The 19,257-nt window shown below is 34.1% G+C and overlaps 1 protein-coding gene across 2 annotated transcripts in view; it reads left to right on the forward strand.

The window, feature by feature from the left end:
- KANSL1L (KAT8 regulatory NSL complex subunit 1 like) overlaps positions 1-19,257 on the forward strand; it is a 124,544-nt gene that overhangs the window by 101,084 nt on the left and 4,203 nt on the right. The window contains exons 6-12 of one of the 2 annotated variants that reach the window (XM_077771000.1): positions 1,116-1,281; positions 3,988-4,095; positions 12,472-12,600; positions 14,909-15,027; positions 15,993-16,117; positions 17,552-17,606; positions 18,763-18,875. In XM_077771000.1, coding sequence (XP_077627126.1) covers positions 1,116-1,281; positions 3,988-4,095; positions 12,472-12,600; positions 14,909-15,027; positions 15,993-16,117; positions 17,552-17,606; positions 18,763-18,875 — 815 coding nt within the window. The remainder of the gene's footprint in view (positions 1-1,115; positions 1,282-3,987; positions 4,096-12,471; positions 12,601-14,908; positions 15,028-15,992; positions 16,118-17,551; positions 17,607-18,762; positions 18,876-19,257) is intronic. The other variant, XM_077771007.1, reaches the window with a different exon arrangement.

The raw sequence follows: 19,257 nt of genomic DNA on the forward strand, positions 1-19,257 counted from the left end.
AAGTTGACAAACCTCATGTAAGTTTATAAAATAAAAGTGTTTAAAAATAGCATCTAAAGATCTCACTTCTTATTAGCATTTTAAATATCAGTTACATTAAATAACACAATGAGTCCAAATATTATTATAGGGGGTAATAGAGGTTAAGATTGAGGAAAGGAGTACAGGTGAGCTCTATTTTAAAAATATTTTCTCTGTTTTATAGATCTTTGCTTGTTTACTAATTTTATAACCAGAAAAAAAGAATTTAAAATCAAGTTTTTAAACAAAATATGTATTTCTTAGTGTAGTAAGATAACTTTGGTTTAGCAACATGGTTTTTCTAGAATTCCTGGACTCAAATCTTTATTTTCAGAAACGCAAACTCATGTAACATATTGTGTGTTTCATACATTTTTTTAATGTTTTAAGTCAAATTTTACCTAATATAAATAGTACAGTACTCATAATACTTCACAGTTACTCCAGTGTAGATATAGTCTGGTGTTGGAATTTGAGGGAGAGACTCCAGTTTCATTCATTGATTGTAACAGATTTACAGTGAGGAAAACAGTATGCACGATTCTTAATCCTAACATAGCACGTGCTCACCATCACTTATAGTTCTCACCAGTATGGAATGTAGCCATTGTCTTTTTTTTTTTAACTTTTTAAATGTTTATTTTAAAGGGGGGGGGAGGGGCAGAGAGAGAGGGGGACATAGAATCCGAAGCAGAACTCATAAGCTGTGAGATCATGACCTGAGCTGAAGTCTGATGCTTATCCTACTGAAGCACCCAGGTGCCCTCTAGCCATTGTCTTTTAACCCAAAGTTCCTCAAACTCATTTTTCCTTATTACGATTTTGTAAGGTAAAGGAAAGGCCCATTTTCACAGATGTTGCTCTTCCTTTTGGAAACTGAAAGGGGATTAGTGAAATCTCATCATGTTTATGGCCTTTAATAAATGATAGAGAGTATATCCCTTTGTCATTTTCAAGCTGTTTCTCCAAGGTGATTTAGTAAACTAGGACTTTCTTGTGTCATTCAGATATTGTACTTGATTAACTGTTATATCTTCCTTGATTGATTCTGTTTTTAAGCAAAAATGAAGTTGTTTTTTTTTTATCCCTTGTAGACTTTGCCTTCAAAAGAAACAACATTTTTAAATATGACACAAATGCCTTGTTTGCAATCAGCTTCAACTTGGAGTAGCTGTGAACACAGTTCAAAATCTCAGATATTAAGAGAGCATGTATCAGAATTGGACTCATCTTTCCATTCTGTCCTATCATTGCCATCAGGTAAGCCTACTTATAAAAAATCTCTAAGTAACTTGAATATTTCTATGGTGAAATGTAAGTCTATGGATATAAGGAATCAAAATTATATCAATTATTTTGCCACTGGATATTAGAATCAAAGTTTTCATAGAGGAATTAATCCTGAGTTAATGTTCTATCTTTGCAAGTTGATTCTTTAATTCCTTGGAAACTATTTTGATTTACATTGGGAAATAGGTAGCTTTTGATCTTTTCAGGGTTAAATTTTTAGAATTTTATTGATGACTATGCTGTTGAAATGTTTCTCAGGAAGTCATTGTTGTTTTTCTAATGTATTGTTCTGTATGGAGTTTTCTTTGCCATATAATATTCCTCTGTTTATAATCAGCATGAGTTTTTTCCCAGAGAAGAAAATTGCCTATCTTTAGGTGTAGCCAATTTTTGAACCTCAAGAAAGTCTATAATCTATAACTGAGTAAATGAGGCACATACAGCCCCACCCCCCATTAAGTTTCTAGTTCTTGGTTTTTGTTGGAACTGTTCCAATTGTTTCTATATTGAACTGAAGTAAATATTTAGGGTAAAAGAAATATTCTTCACACTGGTTATTTCAAGTTCTTCTCTTTATGGGAAAGACATCTCAAATGGGCTTTTGTGTTTACTTTTCAGCTTTTGGTTTTAATCATCCAGGGATTGCTCCTCTTTGCAAAGCACTATTTCTTGTACCTAGTCCTGCCTGGAATCCTGAATCTTAGGTTTGTTTTTTTTGTTTTGTTTTGTTTTTTTAATCAGTATTTGAGTGGTTTCTTAGCTACATAATACTTTGAAGTAAGTTCCTGGCAGGAGCTATGTTATTCCATCTTTGAGGAAACCTTAATAATAGAAAGAAACAATAATAACGCAGCCAACATTTGGGCTTAGCAATACCTATAAGCACATTACATTTTTTTTATTTCAACAACCGTATGAGAATACATAGCTGTCCTCTTTATCTTACATGCAAGAAAATTGAAGCTAAGAGATTTTAAATTACTATTTCAAGATTATACAGCTAATAAATGATGGAGGTAGGATTTGATGTGAGGTAGTCATACTCCACAACCACACTCCTAACCTTTCTCTTTACTGCCTGCTTTCTCATTGTACATTTGTTTCTCTGAGGATAAAACCCTGAGAATTGGTATAATTATCCTTCATTTTAATCCTCTTAGGTCCCCTCCAATAAGTTAAGATTAACTTTCCCACCTACTAATTAGGGTTATTCATTTCTTCTTGCATTCATTTAATAAAAATTAAGTACATACTGCTTACTAGGTAAGAAGTATAGGTATTAGGAGTAGGTATTAGGAGTATAAATACAAATAAATCCTTCAAAGTACTTGCATTCTAGTTTAAGACAACTGAAATGTAAACTGAGCAGTGTACTAAAGTGTTAAGAAATATTTTTATAAAAGCCCAAAAGTCATAGGGTGGGTGCCAAGAAAGGTATATGGATGCAACAAGGGCCTTCCCCCAGTTACGTAGTTTTCTCACAACTTATGCCGAACAGTGGTATATATAATAGGTGGTATTTTCTTTATAAAAAATAAGTGATTTTTCTTTGGAGAAATAAACTTATTTTTTGGTAATGGGAACCATTGGATTCCTAAATGTTTAAGTCACGTATTTAATTTGTATTCTTAGTTTCATTTTGTTATGTAGTTTTTGTATGATCATAGTATATAGTACTGGGACTGAAATCTTTCCTACCTCTGTTCTGTCCCTTGGGACAGACTCCATGTTGAAACTCATGAACCTATTTTGGTTAGTTTTTTTTTTTCCACATGAGTATGGATCTGTTATTAAAATACAGCATTTAAGAGCTTGGTTCTTCTTTGTTTAAAATCCAGACTCATCTAAGTCTGCTCTAATTTATATGTTTGTAATTATTTTTTTTCAGTAGCAAGACTTTAAATACATCAACTGCTTTATAAAATATTTGTGTCTCACGAAGAAGTTTAGGTGTCTTTATTAAATGCTTTTAAAGATGGTTTTGTTTTAATATTCTTGATTGAAGAAAAAGAACATTTAATTAATAAATGTGAAGCACATCTACTTTATTATTTAGCTCTTCTTTTGGTTGTAAAAATATAGAATGTAAATATAGTGAATTGAACATCTTAAGTCTCTATTTAAATGAAGGGAATAGTCTGGAAATGTGTTTTCATCTTTGTAAAAGTGTATTTTATGATTCATAATACTAGTAAACTAAGGGAATGTGAACCTTGGTATTTTTATAAAATGTTGCATCTGAATTATAGTGGTTTTCCCTCAAGTAATTAAAATAATGTATCTTTTAGAAACCTCATTATTTGAAATCTCAAGTTTGTGGGGGTGGGGTGGAATGAGCCAAACTTTGCTCTATGTTTTATTCAAGACCTTTGGCTGCATTTGTTCTATCTATGAATACTACTTATTAATCCTAATAATTTTAATCGTCTATTATTTTGGTTTATGAACTTGTTCATCATCAGTTTTTGCTCATTTAGAGCATATAATCAGTAATTTCCAAAGTACTGCCCTCTGTATGCTTGGAAAGAGTATTTTGCCACTTCTGATAGTTGTGACATTTCAAGCTTTTGCTTAGTTTTCTAAGCTTATATGCTACTTAGAGAAAGAATCCAATCTTAATATTTGAGTCTATAGAGAATGGTACTCACTAAAAGTACTTTTACTTTCTTTTCCCAGATGTGCCTCTTCACTTTCACTTTGAAACATTGTTAAAAAAGACTGAAATAAAAGGAGATCTTGCTGAAAATAAATTAGTAGGAGACTGTGTCATATCTCCATCACCTGGTATGTCATTTACAAATCTTGTACTTTATATATCTTTTATATCTTTCAGATACTCATTGTTTTTGCTTTCCAAGGAAATAAAATTTAACAAAAGAACAAATGTAAATCCTTAATTGTTAATATTCACTTTTTACAAATTACCATACACACACAAACAGAAAATACACAGGAGTGATCTTAAGAAGAAATGTGATACTTACTGAATGAAAATTTTGAAATAATATTGATAAATATAAAAGAAAATCTAAATACACTTCGAGAAACAGCATTCCTAAATTAGGAATAAATTAATTCCTAAATTAATAAGGATATCAATTCTTCCTATTGGTTTATAATTTGAAGTTCTAATAGATTTGGTTCCCTTAACAAAATAATTATAAAGCCCACTGGAAAGAATAAATACAGAGTAATTGCTGAAAGAAGTATTCAGAGAATTCATCTTAACACATATGGAAACAAAACAAAAATATGTAATAGTTATTAGCATAGATTTTGCATACAATTAGGAAAGTAAATCCGTGAAGCAGACTATATAGTTTATTATATAAGGGAAGAATTGTAAATTCATGAGAACGTGGAGAACTATTCAGTAAACAGTACTTGTAGTATTGTTAGTCTTTTGGAGGAAATTTTATTTACATACTTATTTCATACCATGTATCAGAATAAATTTTAGTTGGTTTCAAGAACTTGAAATAATACCCCAAAATTACAAAATAAAACTTGAAGAATTATAATGAAATAGTTTTAAGTATTATGAATGGGGGCAGGGACATTGTCTGTGCTTGGAAACAAAAGAAAATAAAGGTCAACATATTTTTACCATCTACAAAGCTAAAACCTTTCCAACATCAGAAAATTCATACAAACTGAGATAAAGTCTTTCTAGATGAAATAATCATCTACCTCAAAAAACTCAAGAATCAACTGAATGCCTGCCTATTAGAATTGGAGTCCAAAAAAGTATAGGATTTTAAAATATATTTATAGAAATCAGCAACTTTTATAAATACCAGTAATAACCAGTTACAATATATAAAGGAATTTTTGAGATATTGACAATGAAAATATAAAATATCTAGGATTAACTAAATTTGTAAGGATCTACATGAAGAAAACTTCCCAAGTTTATTGAGGAACGCAAGGTTATGTCCCTAAATAGAAATACCCTGTTCCTATCAGAAGACAGTTTTGTAACTTAAGAATATTATTTTTCCCTAGTTTAATTTATAATGTAACTCTAATTAGAATCATGGAGGTATTCTTCTTTTGGAACAGAGTTATTCATTTATCTCAAAGAAAAAATGTTGAATAGCTAATAAAATTTTTAAAAAACAACAGTAAGAAGGAGGTATCAGACATCAAAATTATAAAGGTGTAATCATTTTTGGTGCTAATGGAAGCCAGATCAAAGGAACTAAATAGCTTAGAGATAGACCCAACTGTCCAATATAAGATAAAAAAGTGTTTTTTTCCTATCCATGTGGAAAGGATGGTCTTGTCAATAAATAATAATTCTTTTGAAGCATTCCTTAAGTGCTAGTACTAGTTGGAGGAATTTATATTTGTTAATTGCTTTCATTTGTACAACTCTGTAAAGGGAGTAGTAGTATTGTTTTTCTCCTTGACTAATTTTCCAGAAGTCGCATTTGAGTAAGTGATAGGGCCAGGATTCAAATCCAAGCAGTCTGGCTAAGCGACTCCATTTTTTAAACAAGTAAGTTTCCTTTGTAATCAATGGATTAAACAATGACTTTTGGGGGAAAAAAATGAGATCTCTACCTCATACATCACATTAAAACAAATTTAAGATGGGTGAACATTAAATACATTCCAGATGGATTAAAGAGTTATATGTTAAAAATGATGTCTTAAAAGAATTAGAAGAAAAGCTAGATGTATTTAATGGTGATAATGAAAATGATAATCATAAGTAACATATACTGAGTGCTTATGCAGACACTGTGCTAAACATTTACTGTTTTCTGATTATGTTAATACATTCAAAAATTATAATCATCAATTCTGGCAACGCTGTGTAGTAAAAACAGAAACTAAAAAATATTTTAGGTAGCATTAAGAATACAAACCTTTTGGAAAGTACTGGGAAATGAATGACAGTGCCCTTAAACTACATATTTTATTTTTATTTTATTTTATTTTATTTTGAGAGAGAGAGAGCGAGAGAGAGGCAGCGTGAGCAGGGGAGGGGCGGAGAGAGAGGGAGACACAGAATCTGAATAAGGCTCCAGGCTCTGAGCTAGCTGTCAGCAGAGCCCGACGCAGGACTCGAACCCATGAACTGTGAGATCATGACCTGAGCCGACCCAGGCGCCCCTAAACTACATATTTTTTACAATAAGCTCATTGAAGAAGAACAGTTTATTCACTTTCTCACAGTTAATGTTTACTAAACTGTGACCTGTTTTCTGACCCAATACATCCATTTGTAATAACCTAGTCCAATCCTAAATATAAATATATTCATTTGTATTTACAAATATATTCATTTTAATCACTATTTGTGTTAATGGAAAATTGGAAACAAAGAGCATTTAAGTAAGATGTGATTAACCACCACAGTGGAACATATAGCTTTTCAAAATATCTCAAAAGATCATGTAAGGATGGAAACATCAAAGACTGTTAAGTGATAGAAAAGGACAAAACAGTTTTACTTTTGCATACGGTCTGATTATAACCATGTAAAAATGTTCATTCTTCTTTCAACCAAATGCAACATGTGGGCCTTTTGGGGATCCTGATTTGAACAGCTCACCTGTACAAGCACACACAATTTTTGAGATAATAAAAGTTTGAAATGTGAACATGCAAGGCTGTTGAATATTAGTGAATTAATTTTGTTAAGTGTAATGCATGTGGTTACATAAGCACATACATACTTTTTTCTGTTTGTTAGAAGTTGAAGCTCACACATACATCCATGACAATATATAAGATAGACTGTCCAGGATTTGCTTTAAAATAGGCCAGCAAAAAGAAAGTTGGTGGGGAGAAAGATGAAACAAGCTTGTTCACCAGTTGGTGATGAATATAGGTACAGGATAGTTCATTCTTCTCTTCCTCATTTGTATTTGTTGAAATTTTTCCACAGTAAAAATTAAAAAAAAAAATTGGAAAGCACTAAGGACGAGCAGCAGTTGCCTATGCTTAGGGAAAAAAGACTAAAGAAATACAGGAAAATATAGGTTATGTGCAGGTAACTTTTCATGATATAATTCTACTACTTTAAATTTTTCCTGAGTCTGATCTTAGAAGAAGAAAAAAACGTTTATGCATGAAGATGATTATTTTAAGAATGACCATAATAGAAATATCATGATAACAATAACCAGCTCTAATAGCTAGGGAATGGTTAAGTTATATTATCTTTAAACAGAGGAATATTAGACAACCATCTGAAAAAAATAATTTGTAGTGAATTATCAAATTTGAAAAATACAATTGTACATATATTTAAATGAAACTACATTTGAAATGTGAATATGAAATGTATGCATGTGTATGACTGACAGAATATGCAGAAGTGAAACTATATGCTGTTAGATAAGTGAGATTCAGTGATTATACTTTTTCTAATGTTCTGTTATTTATTTGACTTAAAAAGATAGGGCAGTGTAAATGTGTTAGGCACAGAATTAATGGTAACTTACCAGTGATGCAATGACATGCTAGTTAGGAGGAATTAAGAGCTAGGAAGGGAAGACATTTGAGGTGAGTGCTTCAGTATTCTTAGGCAAATCATCTAGATATTCTTCTTTATCTCCATCTCTCCTTCCTTCTTTTCTTCCCCTACCACTCCCAACCCAAATAATTAAGAGTTAATTAGGTTTCATCCTATAAAAGCATGTCTGAAATAGTTATTTTCTTTTATTATTAGTGATTTCTGTAGAATTAAGTAAAACTAGAGTTCAACATTTATTGATCATATACTCCGTGCCAGGCAGACTAAGTGCTAAGGAATCAAAGGTGAAACACAGGGAATCAAAGAAATTATAATGTAATAGGGGGAAGCAGACACACAAATAACTATTAAAATGTGAACACAGATATGACAAAAATATTCTAAAAAGAAGAGGAAGTGTAGAACCCTCTGCCTAGAGGAAGACAGAGTGATGGGGAAAGGGCAAGAGCAACTCCAGAAAAATGGTGATGCCAAGCGTAGTTTTAAATATTCAGTTGAAATTTAGAGGAGGAGTAAAGTGTTCCAAATCATAGTTTCTCAAACTTTTATGTGCAGTTTACTTGGGGGATATTGTTAGAATGCAGATTCTGGTTGAGTAAGCCTGGAATGGAGTCTGTTTCTGGATTTCTGTCAAAGTCCCAGGTAATTAAAATGCTTTGGACCCATATTGGTTTTAAAATAGAAACCAAGATGTGATTTGTCACAGAGCCATAAAGCAGGGTGAGGTGTTCAAGTATATACAGAATGCCTAGTATTCTTACAGGGTAAACTGTGTGAAGGTAAGTAGATGGGTGTTTGCAAGCTTTGCCACAGAGTTTGTGTTTATCCTCTGTTGTCCAGTAGAATTGGCAATTAAGAAACCACAGCTGCCTTCAGGTAACAGGTAGGAAAAAGACAAATTGCAGTGGATAGGAAGTGAATGATAAGTTGCTAATCATGAGGAAATACCAGGCCAATTAAGGGCCTGTACTCATCAAAACATACAGTCATGAAAGACAACAGTGGAATGGTTTCAGATATAAGAAAACTTTAGAGATATGACAATTAAATGTGGAGTGAACAGATTTCTCTATAAATAACATTATAGGAATAATTGGTGACATTCTATTAAGTCCATAGCTGACAGTATTAATTTGATTTTGATAGTTATATATCTATGTAAGAGAATGCCCTTGTTTTTGAAAAATACATATTGATAGAGAGGTACATCATGTCAGCAACTTAATTTCATTGGAGTTCAGAAGGATAAAGCAAATACGGTAAACATTTGCAGAATTCTGAGTAAAGGCTATATGGGACTTCTTTTTACTATGCAAGTCTGAAATTGTCAAAATGAAGTTTATTTTTTAGTGGACAGATGAAAGGAGTGGTAGTGCCACAATCCACACAAACAAGCCATAAAAAACCCCTAGGGCTCAGGCTTCTTCACCTACATGTCCTCATATCTAAGCCCATTGTCATTTTGATCATAATCATTTCAGATATGCTCCTGTCTTCATTTCTACCACTTTCACAGGCCAACCTAATGATCCCTTATCTATACTGCTGAAATAGCCTAATCAATTATTTCCTAAATTATTTCAGTTTAGGCAAAGATCAATTATTTACTATAATCCCTGAAGCTAGCGATCTTTTCAAAATGAAAAGCTACTTATGTCACAACTGCTCTGCTCACCCACATTCCTTAAACTATTTGAAAGTATTATAGGGGGACCCCCTAAAGCCCTACCCCACACAGGATGGCTCATACCTGCCTCATGGCTCTTTTTCACCATCCTTCCTCACTCTAAACTACCTAGCTTCTGTTCTGTTGCCAGATTTATCTGGATCCCTGTTGGGACTCTGTACATTCTCTTCCCCCTTGCCAATCAGCTATTTCTGTTCATATTTGAGATCTATGACTTTACCTGGGGGCACTTTTCCTAGAGCTCTCTTACTAGCTCTGTTACATACTCCCATCAACTTCTCTAAATAGTACTTCTCTTTTCTATTACACATTGGTTGCAATTTTTGAGATAATGCCTGTAAACTCCATTAGAGGCAGGGATCATGACTCTGCTCACCAGTGTCCCTAGGGTACTTGACATGTAATTAAGTCTGTATAAAGTTAATAAATGAAAGGGAAGGTAGGAGACAATGAGACACATGGGTCAAGGTATGTTTTAGGATAGAATCTAGGAGAGGATTTTGGAGAGCAAGAAATGAAAGGCTAAGAGTTATCATAAATAGGTGAAGAGAATGTATACTTTTTCAATTGTCATATTTCCTACTGTTCCAAGATTCCAATACAACCTCACAAAAGACATTAAATGAGGGAAAGTAAGTGTAAGGAAAATAATTAAAATTCAGTAAGATGTATCACCTTAGGGAAGGTTGAAGTTTCCTCAATAATTTTGATTTGCTTTTAGAAAAAAAAGTAAAGTGAAGAATTGCTTTTAGAAGAGAAGAGTGAATTGACTGGGATTTGTCTGAAAATACTCCAGAAATGTTTCCATTAAAACAAGAGAGAGCATTCTTGGAATACCTGCCCATACCAGGCACATACACATTTAAAACTTCACAGATACAGTTACCCCTTTCTAGAAATGAGTTTAGAATTATGCCTGCCATCTTATTTTGTTTTCTATGTGACATCTTTTTCTGCATTCTTTGGGTGGTAAGAAATCTTGGGGCCATCTTAGAATTCTGCCATTTTTCCTGAGATCTTTAAAGTCACTGTTCTGTTTTCCGGTAGCTAGTTTTGCCTTGTCAGTTTGATCATTTCTTTGCAGTAACCTTATCCCTTTTCTGCTAAGTTTTAGGATATCTTCATTGTGATGTGCTGTCAGATTAGAATTTTCCCACTTGTCTTGACCATCAAGCGAGTTCTTGAAATCTTAGGTTTTTTTTTTTGATTTTTTGATTTTTATTGATTATGAAAAAACTTTGGTCAATCATTTCTTCAACATTGGATCCCATTCATTGTTACCCAGTTTTGGTTTGACTCCCCTCCCCATATTTCCCATCACTTTATTCCTCTTAGTTGTACAATTCTGTTAACCTAGATTTTGATGGTTAGCCGGTGTCCATTCTATTATTCAGCCTAGTTAGTGATGGTTGTTTTTAAATTTGAATAATTATTTCCTGTTTCTGAGGGCTCTCCAATGGGGCCTTTTGCCTGTTTCTTTTGGCAATGTTAGTTTTTTTTAGTCTTGTTAACTGCATTCCGTGAATCCATTCACTACTACTTGAGATGGTTCATTTGTACATCTTGTCTTTAATAGTGTTGGTATTCAGATTTTTGGACCCTTTTGTTCTCACCTTTAAAGTTCATAACTCACTATTAAGACTGTTCTGCCACTGCTCTATATGGGATCATTTTGACGAATTGGTAGACATTGCACTATATACGGTTTTCAGGAGCAGTTAGGGTCAGGCAGGACATATTTCAAAGTGAGGCACTTGGGCATTGCTTTCTCATCCATTTCTCTGCTTGGCTCAGATTTTGTTACCTTAAGACAATCTCAAGGGGTATGGCTGAGAAGTTGGTATGTGTAGTCATCCTATCAGATAACCGTCCCATCTGGGTAATTATTCTCCATAACCCTTTCCTCCAGGTGTAGAGCACCTTTGATGGTCATATTTTTGTGGCAGCACTTTCCCATGTGTTTTTGCATTGATTGCTCTCCAAATTCCATGTGGTATTAGTCTTTCAGAGATTCCTTACAAATTCTGCTTTACTCACAAGTTCCCTTTTATTGCTTACTAACATGGATGTATACATGCAGATCTCTGTGTGCATCTATGTATAAAACTTCTATTATTTTTAGGGTGCTTTGCCATCTTGAAACCAGAGTCCGGTTACTGTTGGTAGACAATCATACTCTGTTTTTCAGTGTTTGTTGGTGAGAATTTGGCATGTAGGCCTTCATTTCTTTTTCCATTCCTTTACACATCTCCAACCCCTTCAAAAAAGAAGCCAATTTGGTTATTAATCCAGTACTGGAAATATGGGGTTTAGATCAACAATGATCATGAAGAAACTAACATTTATTAAATACGTAGGGTAGCTCTCTTCCTAATGACCATTATAGGGATTAACTCATTTAACCCTCATAATCCCATGATTGCTACACTTATCCCTACTTTACAGATAAGGCAACTGAGGCACAGAGACATTAAGTGACCTAAAAGTTTTAGAAAATACATTGCTTTTAAAATTGAAAGAATGGTGCTAGGTACCATCCATTTGATGAAATCTGGTTCTTGCTCTCAAGAGGTCCCAGTCTGTTTTAATTCTGTAGGGTCTTACTTGATCCTGAATTATTTTCACATTTAAGGGTGAGCAGGGCCTAACTTAAGGATTCAGATCATGTTCAGGCAACATTTACAGATGTAAACCAACCTTCTTTATAAAACTTTGCAATTTAGAAGACTTCAAGAACAGGTCACCTTTTCATCCCCTTCAAATAATGGAGCAACTATATGAAATTGGACACGTATCGAAGATGTTTTTTAAGGAATCTTATTATGGGCATTTTCAGCATAGGATCATTCCATTTTGGTATATAAGTATCTCATATGTAATTCTGAAGTGGTGAATTAATGTTCTGCAATGTTATAAGAAATTAACACGTTCATTATCTGTGTCAAGGGAAAGATACTTCACATTTCCTTTCTATTTGTTTTAGTACATAATACTTCTCTGAATCAATGGAGAAATGGATATTCTCCTACATGCAAGCCTCAGATAAGGTCAGAATCTTCTGTACAGCTGTTCCAGGGAAGAAAGAAAAGACACTTGAGTGAAACAGCATTAGGTAGGTTAAAACAAGGATATGAGCACTAGTGCTAAAAACTGAAAATAAATTCTGATCCTCAAAGAACTACTGCTTCATGGGAGTTTATAATCCAGAATAATCACTAATTACACAAAATATCCATGGTCCTATAAACATTACAGCATAGTCAATTCAGAATGGTCTGTGGACTGGGCATCCATCCACTAATGGCAATTAAGGATTTCCTTCCTACTTTCCCTGTCCAGAGTTATCTTCTGCTGTCTTCCTGGATAGAACTTAAGCTTCCAAGGTTGTGTTCTGGACTCCAAATATGTCAGTACAAAGTTACCTTACAGAAACGTATTACCACTTCTGGTACTGTCAATTCACTGAAGCTTCCTTAGAATTTTGAGAAATTGGCTGAGATCCACCAAAGGTAACTCAGCCTAGTAGTTCAGTATCTCTTAGGAACTTATAGTTACAAAATGGTCAATAGGTATCTTTGAAACTAGAACTCTTCTAATAATACAAAATGGGGTTTGTTGCGGGGACTTGGGACTATGAAATGGTTTCCAGAATTAGTACAAATAATGATTTAAAAATAAAATCAGGAAACATATTTAAATAGCAAATGATCTATATACTTTTTTGGTTCTTGTTCATTGTTCCAGTGGACAGAACACTGTTTTCAAGTGTTCCCCAGAAATGTCAATATACCCCCAAATTTAGAAACAGCATTCAGGATGTGCTGGACTGTAATTATACTTGATGATTTAATACAGTGATCACTTCAGTCTCTAGAAATCGCACCCTAGCAGCCCAAGCCACTACCTGATTGTCCCTACCTGAGGACGTGGCGTGGCACAGAATTAAACTCCTGGCCACATCCAGAGATTCCATTGTGCTTTTTAGTGCCTCGATCTGAACACCAAGAGTAACCTAGCTTTTGAGGAACTAACATACATGTAGAGAACTTCCTCTCTTGACTTACAACAGGGTTATATCCCGAAAAACCATGGAAAGTTGAAAGTATCTTGAGTCAAGATTTAATACACCTAACTTACCAAACACCATAGCTTAGCCTTTAATGTGCTGAAAACACTTAAATTAGCCTACAGTTAGGCAAAATCCTCTAACACAAAGCCTATTTTATAATAAAGTGTTGAATATCTTCTACAATTTATTCCATACTGTGATAAAAGTGAGAAACAGAATGGTTGTATGGGTACAGAATGGTTTTAAGTGTATTGACTATTTATCTTCATGATCACATGGTTGACCAGAAGTTGCAGCTTGTTGCCCAGCCTAACGGTATCTTACCACATACTGCTATCTCAGAAAAAGGTCAAAATTCAAGGTACGGTTTCTACTGAATGCATGCCACTTTAGGATTTTTCAACTTTATGATAGCCCTAAGTAGAGCCATTGTTAAGTTGGGGCCTATCTATATACCAGCACAGGAAAACTTGCATCTTTTAATAAGAACCACTATGAAATTCAGATTACCAGAAATATAAAATGTTTCACCTGAATTGATCTAACTTCATAACTTCAAGTTTGATGGGAATACAAGAATAGAACAAATAAGTGCTACTCTATAAAGAACTAGATAACTCCCTAAAGTTTAGGATAGCTGGTCTCCTTAACGAATACCATGAAAAACAAACTCTTCTAGATTGTAAGAAACCTAAAAGACAATAACCAGTTTCAATATTTGAAGAAACTACTAACCATAAAGGACATTTTTTAACAACTAGAAAAACATAAATATAGACTGAGTATTAGAGTTTATATTACACAGGAAAATACTTTTTAAGATCAGTGTTAAAGTAAAATAAACAAGGGCAGTAAATAAGTGAATATATACATATATATTCACAATCCAGGCACCAAAACAAATGGAAAAATATTTTCCTAAGTAATTATAAGTTAGTACTATAATGTATTAGTAGAAAAAGTCTCAGTAGTGGTCAGAAGATCAAGTTAAGGAAATCTCCCAGGAATTAAAACAAAAAGGCAAAGAAAATGAAAGAACAGAGAAAATTAAGGGGCAAGTCTCTGGAGGTTAACATCCAAATAGGCATTACAGAAAACATGAAGAGTCAAGACAAGGAATGAGATTTAAAAAATCAGATGTACTGGATAAAAAGTTGTCAAGACCCAAGAAAATGAAAATGTGACAGAACCGTGGGTAATATTTTTTTTCATTTCCTTAATTTTTTGTTTTTGATAAATTTTAAAAATAAAAGGATCACACAGATAAGGAATGTTGTCTAATTACAAAGTAATCTTAACACCTATCATCATGTTTAATGTATGACATTCTCAATGGTTCTTTCCATGGCAGGAGAAAGAACTAGACTTGAAGAATTTGCTTTTCAACGCACAGAACCAGGATCCCATAGCAGTTTTACTGCGGTTACTAATGTCAATGTTATATCAAGAAGCCAGAATTCATCATCACAAGTAGGTTTTTTGGTATACTGAACTCTGAAATTGCTTGTAGACTTTTAAAACTGGCCAGCAAAAAACTTAGATTTTGTTAATCTTTAGTAGCCTTATTTTACTTGTACATACTGGCCTACTTAGGTTTTTGTTTGGTTTTGAGAGAGGGAGGGCAGGAGAGGGCAGGAGAAGGGGCAGAGGCAGTTTTTTTGGAGGACTGAGGACCCAAAGTGCCTCTGTGCTGACAGCCGAGAACCTGATGCAGGGATGCAACTCACAAACCTCGAGATCATGACCTGAAGTCAAGACACTTACCAACTGAGCCACCCTGGTGCCCCTAGAGTGATCTTCTTAGGAAGCAATAAATTTGATTAAACTTTTTTACTAGTGAGCTAACTGCTCAGTAATCCTTGATTGTGGCTTTTTCTTTCCTGTGAAAAACTGTCACAACCATCCCTAGTCCTCACCATGAAGCTAAATATAGTCTTGCTAATAGGGATCCAGCACTTGTGGTGTTACTATTTTGTCATCTGGTCAGAGTAGGGGTTAAAAGGTGAAAGCGTTTAGAAGAAACTGTAAAGCTCAGGGATGAGGAACACATAAATGAAGATTGCAAAAAATGATCTTTACTAAATGGCACACCAAATATTTCATATTCTTTCCTAATAAGAAGTGTTTGTTAAATGATCATTTCCTTGGCAATGGGTGCTTTATGATAACCTCTGGTAAGAGTTTGGCATTTTAATGTTTTTTTATGGTCTTAAAAACAGGCTTGTATGTGTAAAAACACAAATGTACACTGCACACCTGCCAAAGGGATTGTGTTGTTTTACCAAAGATATGTGTGCTTTTCTTAACATTTTATAGTCCACTCTATCATATTTATACAACATGTATGCAGTACACCTATTATAGTCCTCACGAAAGGAAGGCATCACAGAGGTAACGAGATACTGTTGTAAAACTGCTGCACTCATACTTTGCAGAATACTGCGCGACGGAGACTGAGGAGTGAGAGCTCTTATGACATTGATAATATCGTGATTCCCATGTCATTAGTTGCCCCAGCTAAGTTAGAGAAACTCCAATATAAGGAAATACTTACTCCAAGGTATGTATACTTACATCTTTTTATTGTCTCTCTTCTTGAGTAAACTTAAATTTTCATAGTGAAGTTAAAATTAATGAAAGGAAGATGCTCCTTTCTCCCTTCTACTTACAGAACCATGGAGGGAAAACGGTGAAAGAAACCTTTACATTACTCATGCTGGAAAAAAAGTGCCATATATTGTCACTCTACTTGTCAGTTCTTATTAAGAATTGGGAATTCCTAAGACTTAACTTAGTCTAACGCTCACAGTCCTTTTCTCAATGTTTAGTTATCTTTTATGTCTATACGGCACTAAAAGGTACTTTAGGAATGTAAGTAAGTATAGTAACAATCCTTGCTCTTTAAAATGCAGTTTTGTACATGATTGCAAAGAGTTCAAAGAAAGCAACTACCTTTGCAAGGGGTAATCACTGCAAGACAATAACACCTGTGACAACAAAAATAAGATTCTGATATATTGCCAAGTCAGCAATATATACACCGTATTAGCGGGACGTCACGAAGGAGAGAAAAAGAAGAAAGTTTATTCACACAGGGAAACCGCAACAAAGGCACACAGATAAGTGTGCAAGGCTAAGCTAGAGACCAAGCTTTTGTGTAGGGTGATAAAGTTATGGCTACAAGAGAAACTGGAATCGCATTAAAGGTCCCTGAATGCCATATACAGATCTGCCTCCTAGTGGCAGTGAAGTTAGTCAAGGAGTTTTTGTTTTTAGCAATGATGAAAGCAGTTTCTTAATGTGAATCTGGCACCAGAAAGTAGATAGAAGAGGGTAGAAACAGACATAAGCTCAGTGTCAACTACAGTAATCCCTCCCCTCTCTATATTAGCTGATTTCAAATTCTCTTATTCCTAATTACTTTGAGGTATTAAGAACTCTTAATTCTAGGAGGTATCATGAGAAATCCCACAGAACCTGTTGAGACATTCTACAGAAGTAAGGAGTACCATTGACGGTTATGATGTTCTACAGCACGATGTTTTCTCAATTGACACTGGTAGGCTGCAGCGGGCTGGATGTGTTGGCTGTTTAAATAGAGGAGTTCTGTGATCCAGTGGTTAAACTCAAGAGGCCGTGCTGGGTGTCTTCACACAAAGAAATTGGCAAATGCTCAAGTCGGGTTTTTTGTTTTTTCTTTCCTGCCAAGCCACTGTATCACCATCTATTGACTTAATTCAAAATTAGTATATTCTTAGGCATAAAATGCAGCTACACAGAAGAGACTGTTGTTCACTGTAAGGCCAAAAGTAACATCTCATTTTCTTGTCTATTTTTCATAAGATAAATTTTCTTAAAAAAAGTATGAAAACACAACCATTTGAATTGTGGAAGTCCCAAGGAAAGAAAACAGTACTGCATTAGCTGTGCTTAGAGAATACAATTCCTTACACTTAGATTAACATAAACTGAAACTGGTTTGTATCTTCAACAGCTGGAGAATGGCTGTACTTCAGCCTCTGGATGAATATAATGTAGGTGAAGAAGAGGTAAGTTGCCTTTCACTTATGGATAACTGCACTGTATACATTATGAAGCCTGCTGAATTTAGTATTTAAGGAACTCAAGGGAAATACAAGCCCTTTAGCATATAGTGACCTTTTTCCCCTTATGAAAAGAAAGTTCATGAAGGATATTAATTTCATTAGGAAAATGTTTTTGTGCAAATTTAAATTTGCAAAGGCAATAACATATAAAGAAGAAAAACATGTCATCTGCTCTCATGAATTGTTGAAATGCTGAATTTATGTTAATATTTATATTCATTCCCAGTATTAATCCTGTTTTTCTGCTGGAGATTTGGTTTTAATCTTTAGCCCTACAATGCCATATTCAAAACCTTGGGAACAAACGACTTTCGAATTTGGAAAACTTTGGACTTAAGAAAGAAGACATATAGGGAGTCTAGCATAGTTCTCATAATCAAATATGCTTCTATACGGAAATATTTATAGAAATTAGAATAACCTCATCATTCCAGATCGGGCTATGTCACCGAATGAATTATAAAAGGGACTATGAGCCTGTATGGTAAAACTTCTATTAAGAATAATTTCAGGGAAAAATATATAACCAAATAAATTTGAAAGTGATGGTCTGGAGAAGCTGTATTATGTAAGGTATTTTGTTTCTATCAAATCTTTTCATGCCCACTGACTGTTCATCAACTACCAAATCAACTTTTTAATGAATTCTTCCCTAGTTCAGAATGATTCTAGCAAGGAAACCCAACTTCTTAAACCACTATACTAGAGTCTTAGAACCTCTGATAAGTCATTAGTTACATTAATTTCCATTTTTCTCAGTTTTACTTTTCTTTGATATTAGCATGTACCTAGAACAGTGTACTCCATAAAGGGCAATCAAATACAAACCTTTGAATGAGTTAAGCATTAAGAATTTTTTATACAAAGCACTGTGAACCTATCTGTAATCTAGGTAAGTTTTCAAACATGACCCAATAGTAAAAAAAATAAAAAAGGTCACTCCCTCTATTTTGGAATTTGAAGTTCATCTCATTAACACTTGTTCTCTCAATTTAGACTGCATTTACTTTAGAGTTTTCTTCCTATATTGTTCTCTTGATGAGGAATTGTTGTCATATTTCAAAATGTTTCTGATAAAAGAAAAACTTTCTAATTCCAGGTAGAAGATCTTTCTGATGAAGTCTTCTCCCTAAGACACAAAAAATATGAAGAGAGAGAGCAAGCCAGATGGTCACTATGGGAGCAAAGCAAGTGGCACAGAAGAAACAGCAGGCAGGTGTTATCAATTTAAAAGCCAAAACCATGAAATCCATGTAGAATTAACAAAATTCTGCATGAATATTGAGGAAGACCACTAAAAAGAAGAAAATTTACTGTATAACATCAGTTATTTGTCCACAGGAGGGAAACACTGCATTTACTGAGCTTACATTCAAAATATATTTTAGCTGGGACACCTGGGTGGCTCAGTCAGTTAAGCATCCAGCTCTTTTGATTTTTGGCTCAAGTCTTATCTCAGTTTCGTGAGATTGAGCCCCGTGTTGGGCTCCACACTGATAACATGGAGCCTCCTTGGGATTCTATACCCCTCCCCAACTCATGCTCTCTCTATGTACACATTTTGGCTAATTACAGAGGAATGAAATGAGCTTCC

Source organism: Crocuta crocuta, unplaced genomic scaffold (assembly GCF_008692635.1).
Source record: "Crocuta crocuta isolate KB4526 unplaced genomic scaffold, BGI_CrCroc_1.0 scaffold160, whole genome shotgun sequence".
NCBI classification, from domain to species: Eukaryota; Metazoa; Chordata; class Mammalia; order Carnivora; family Hyaenidae; genus Crocuta; species Crocuta crocuta.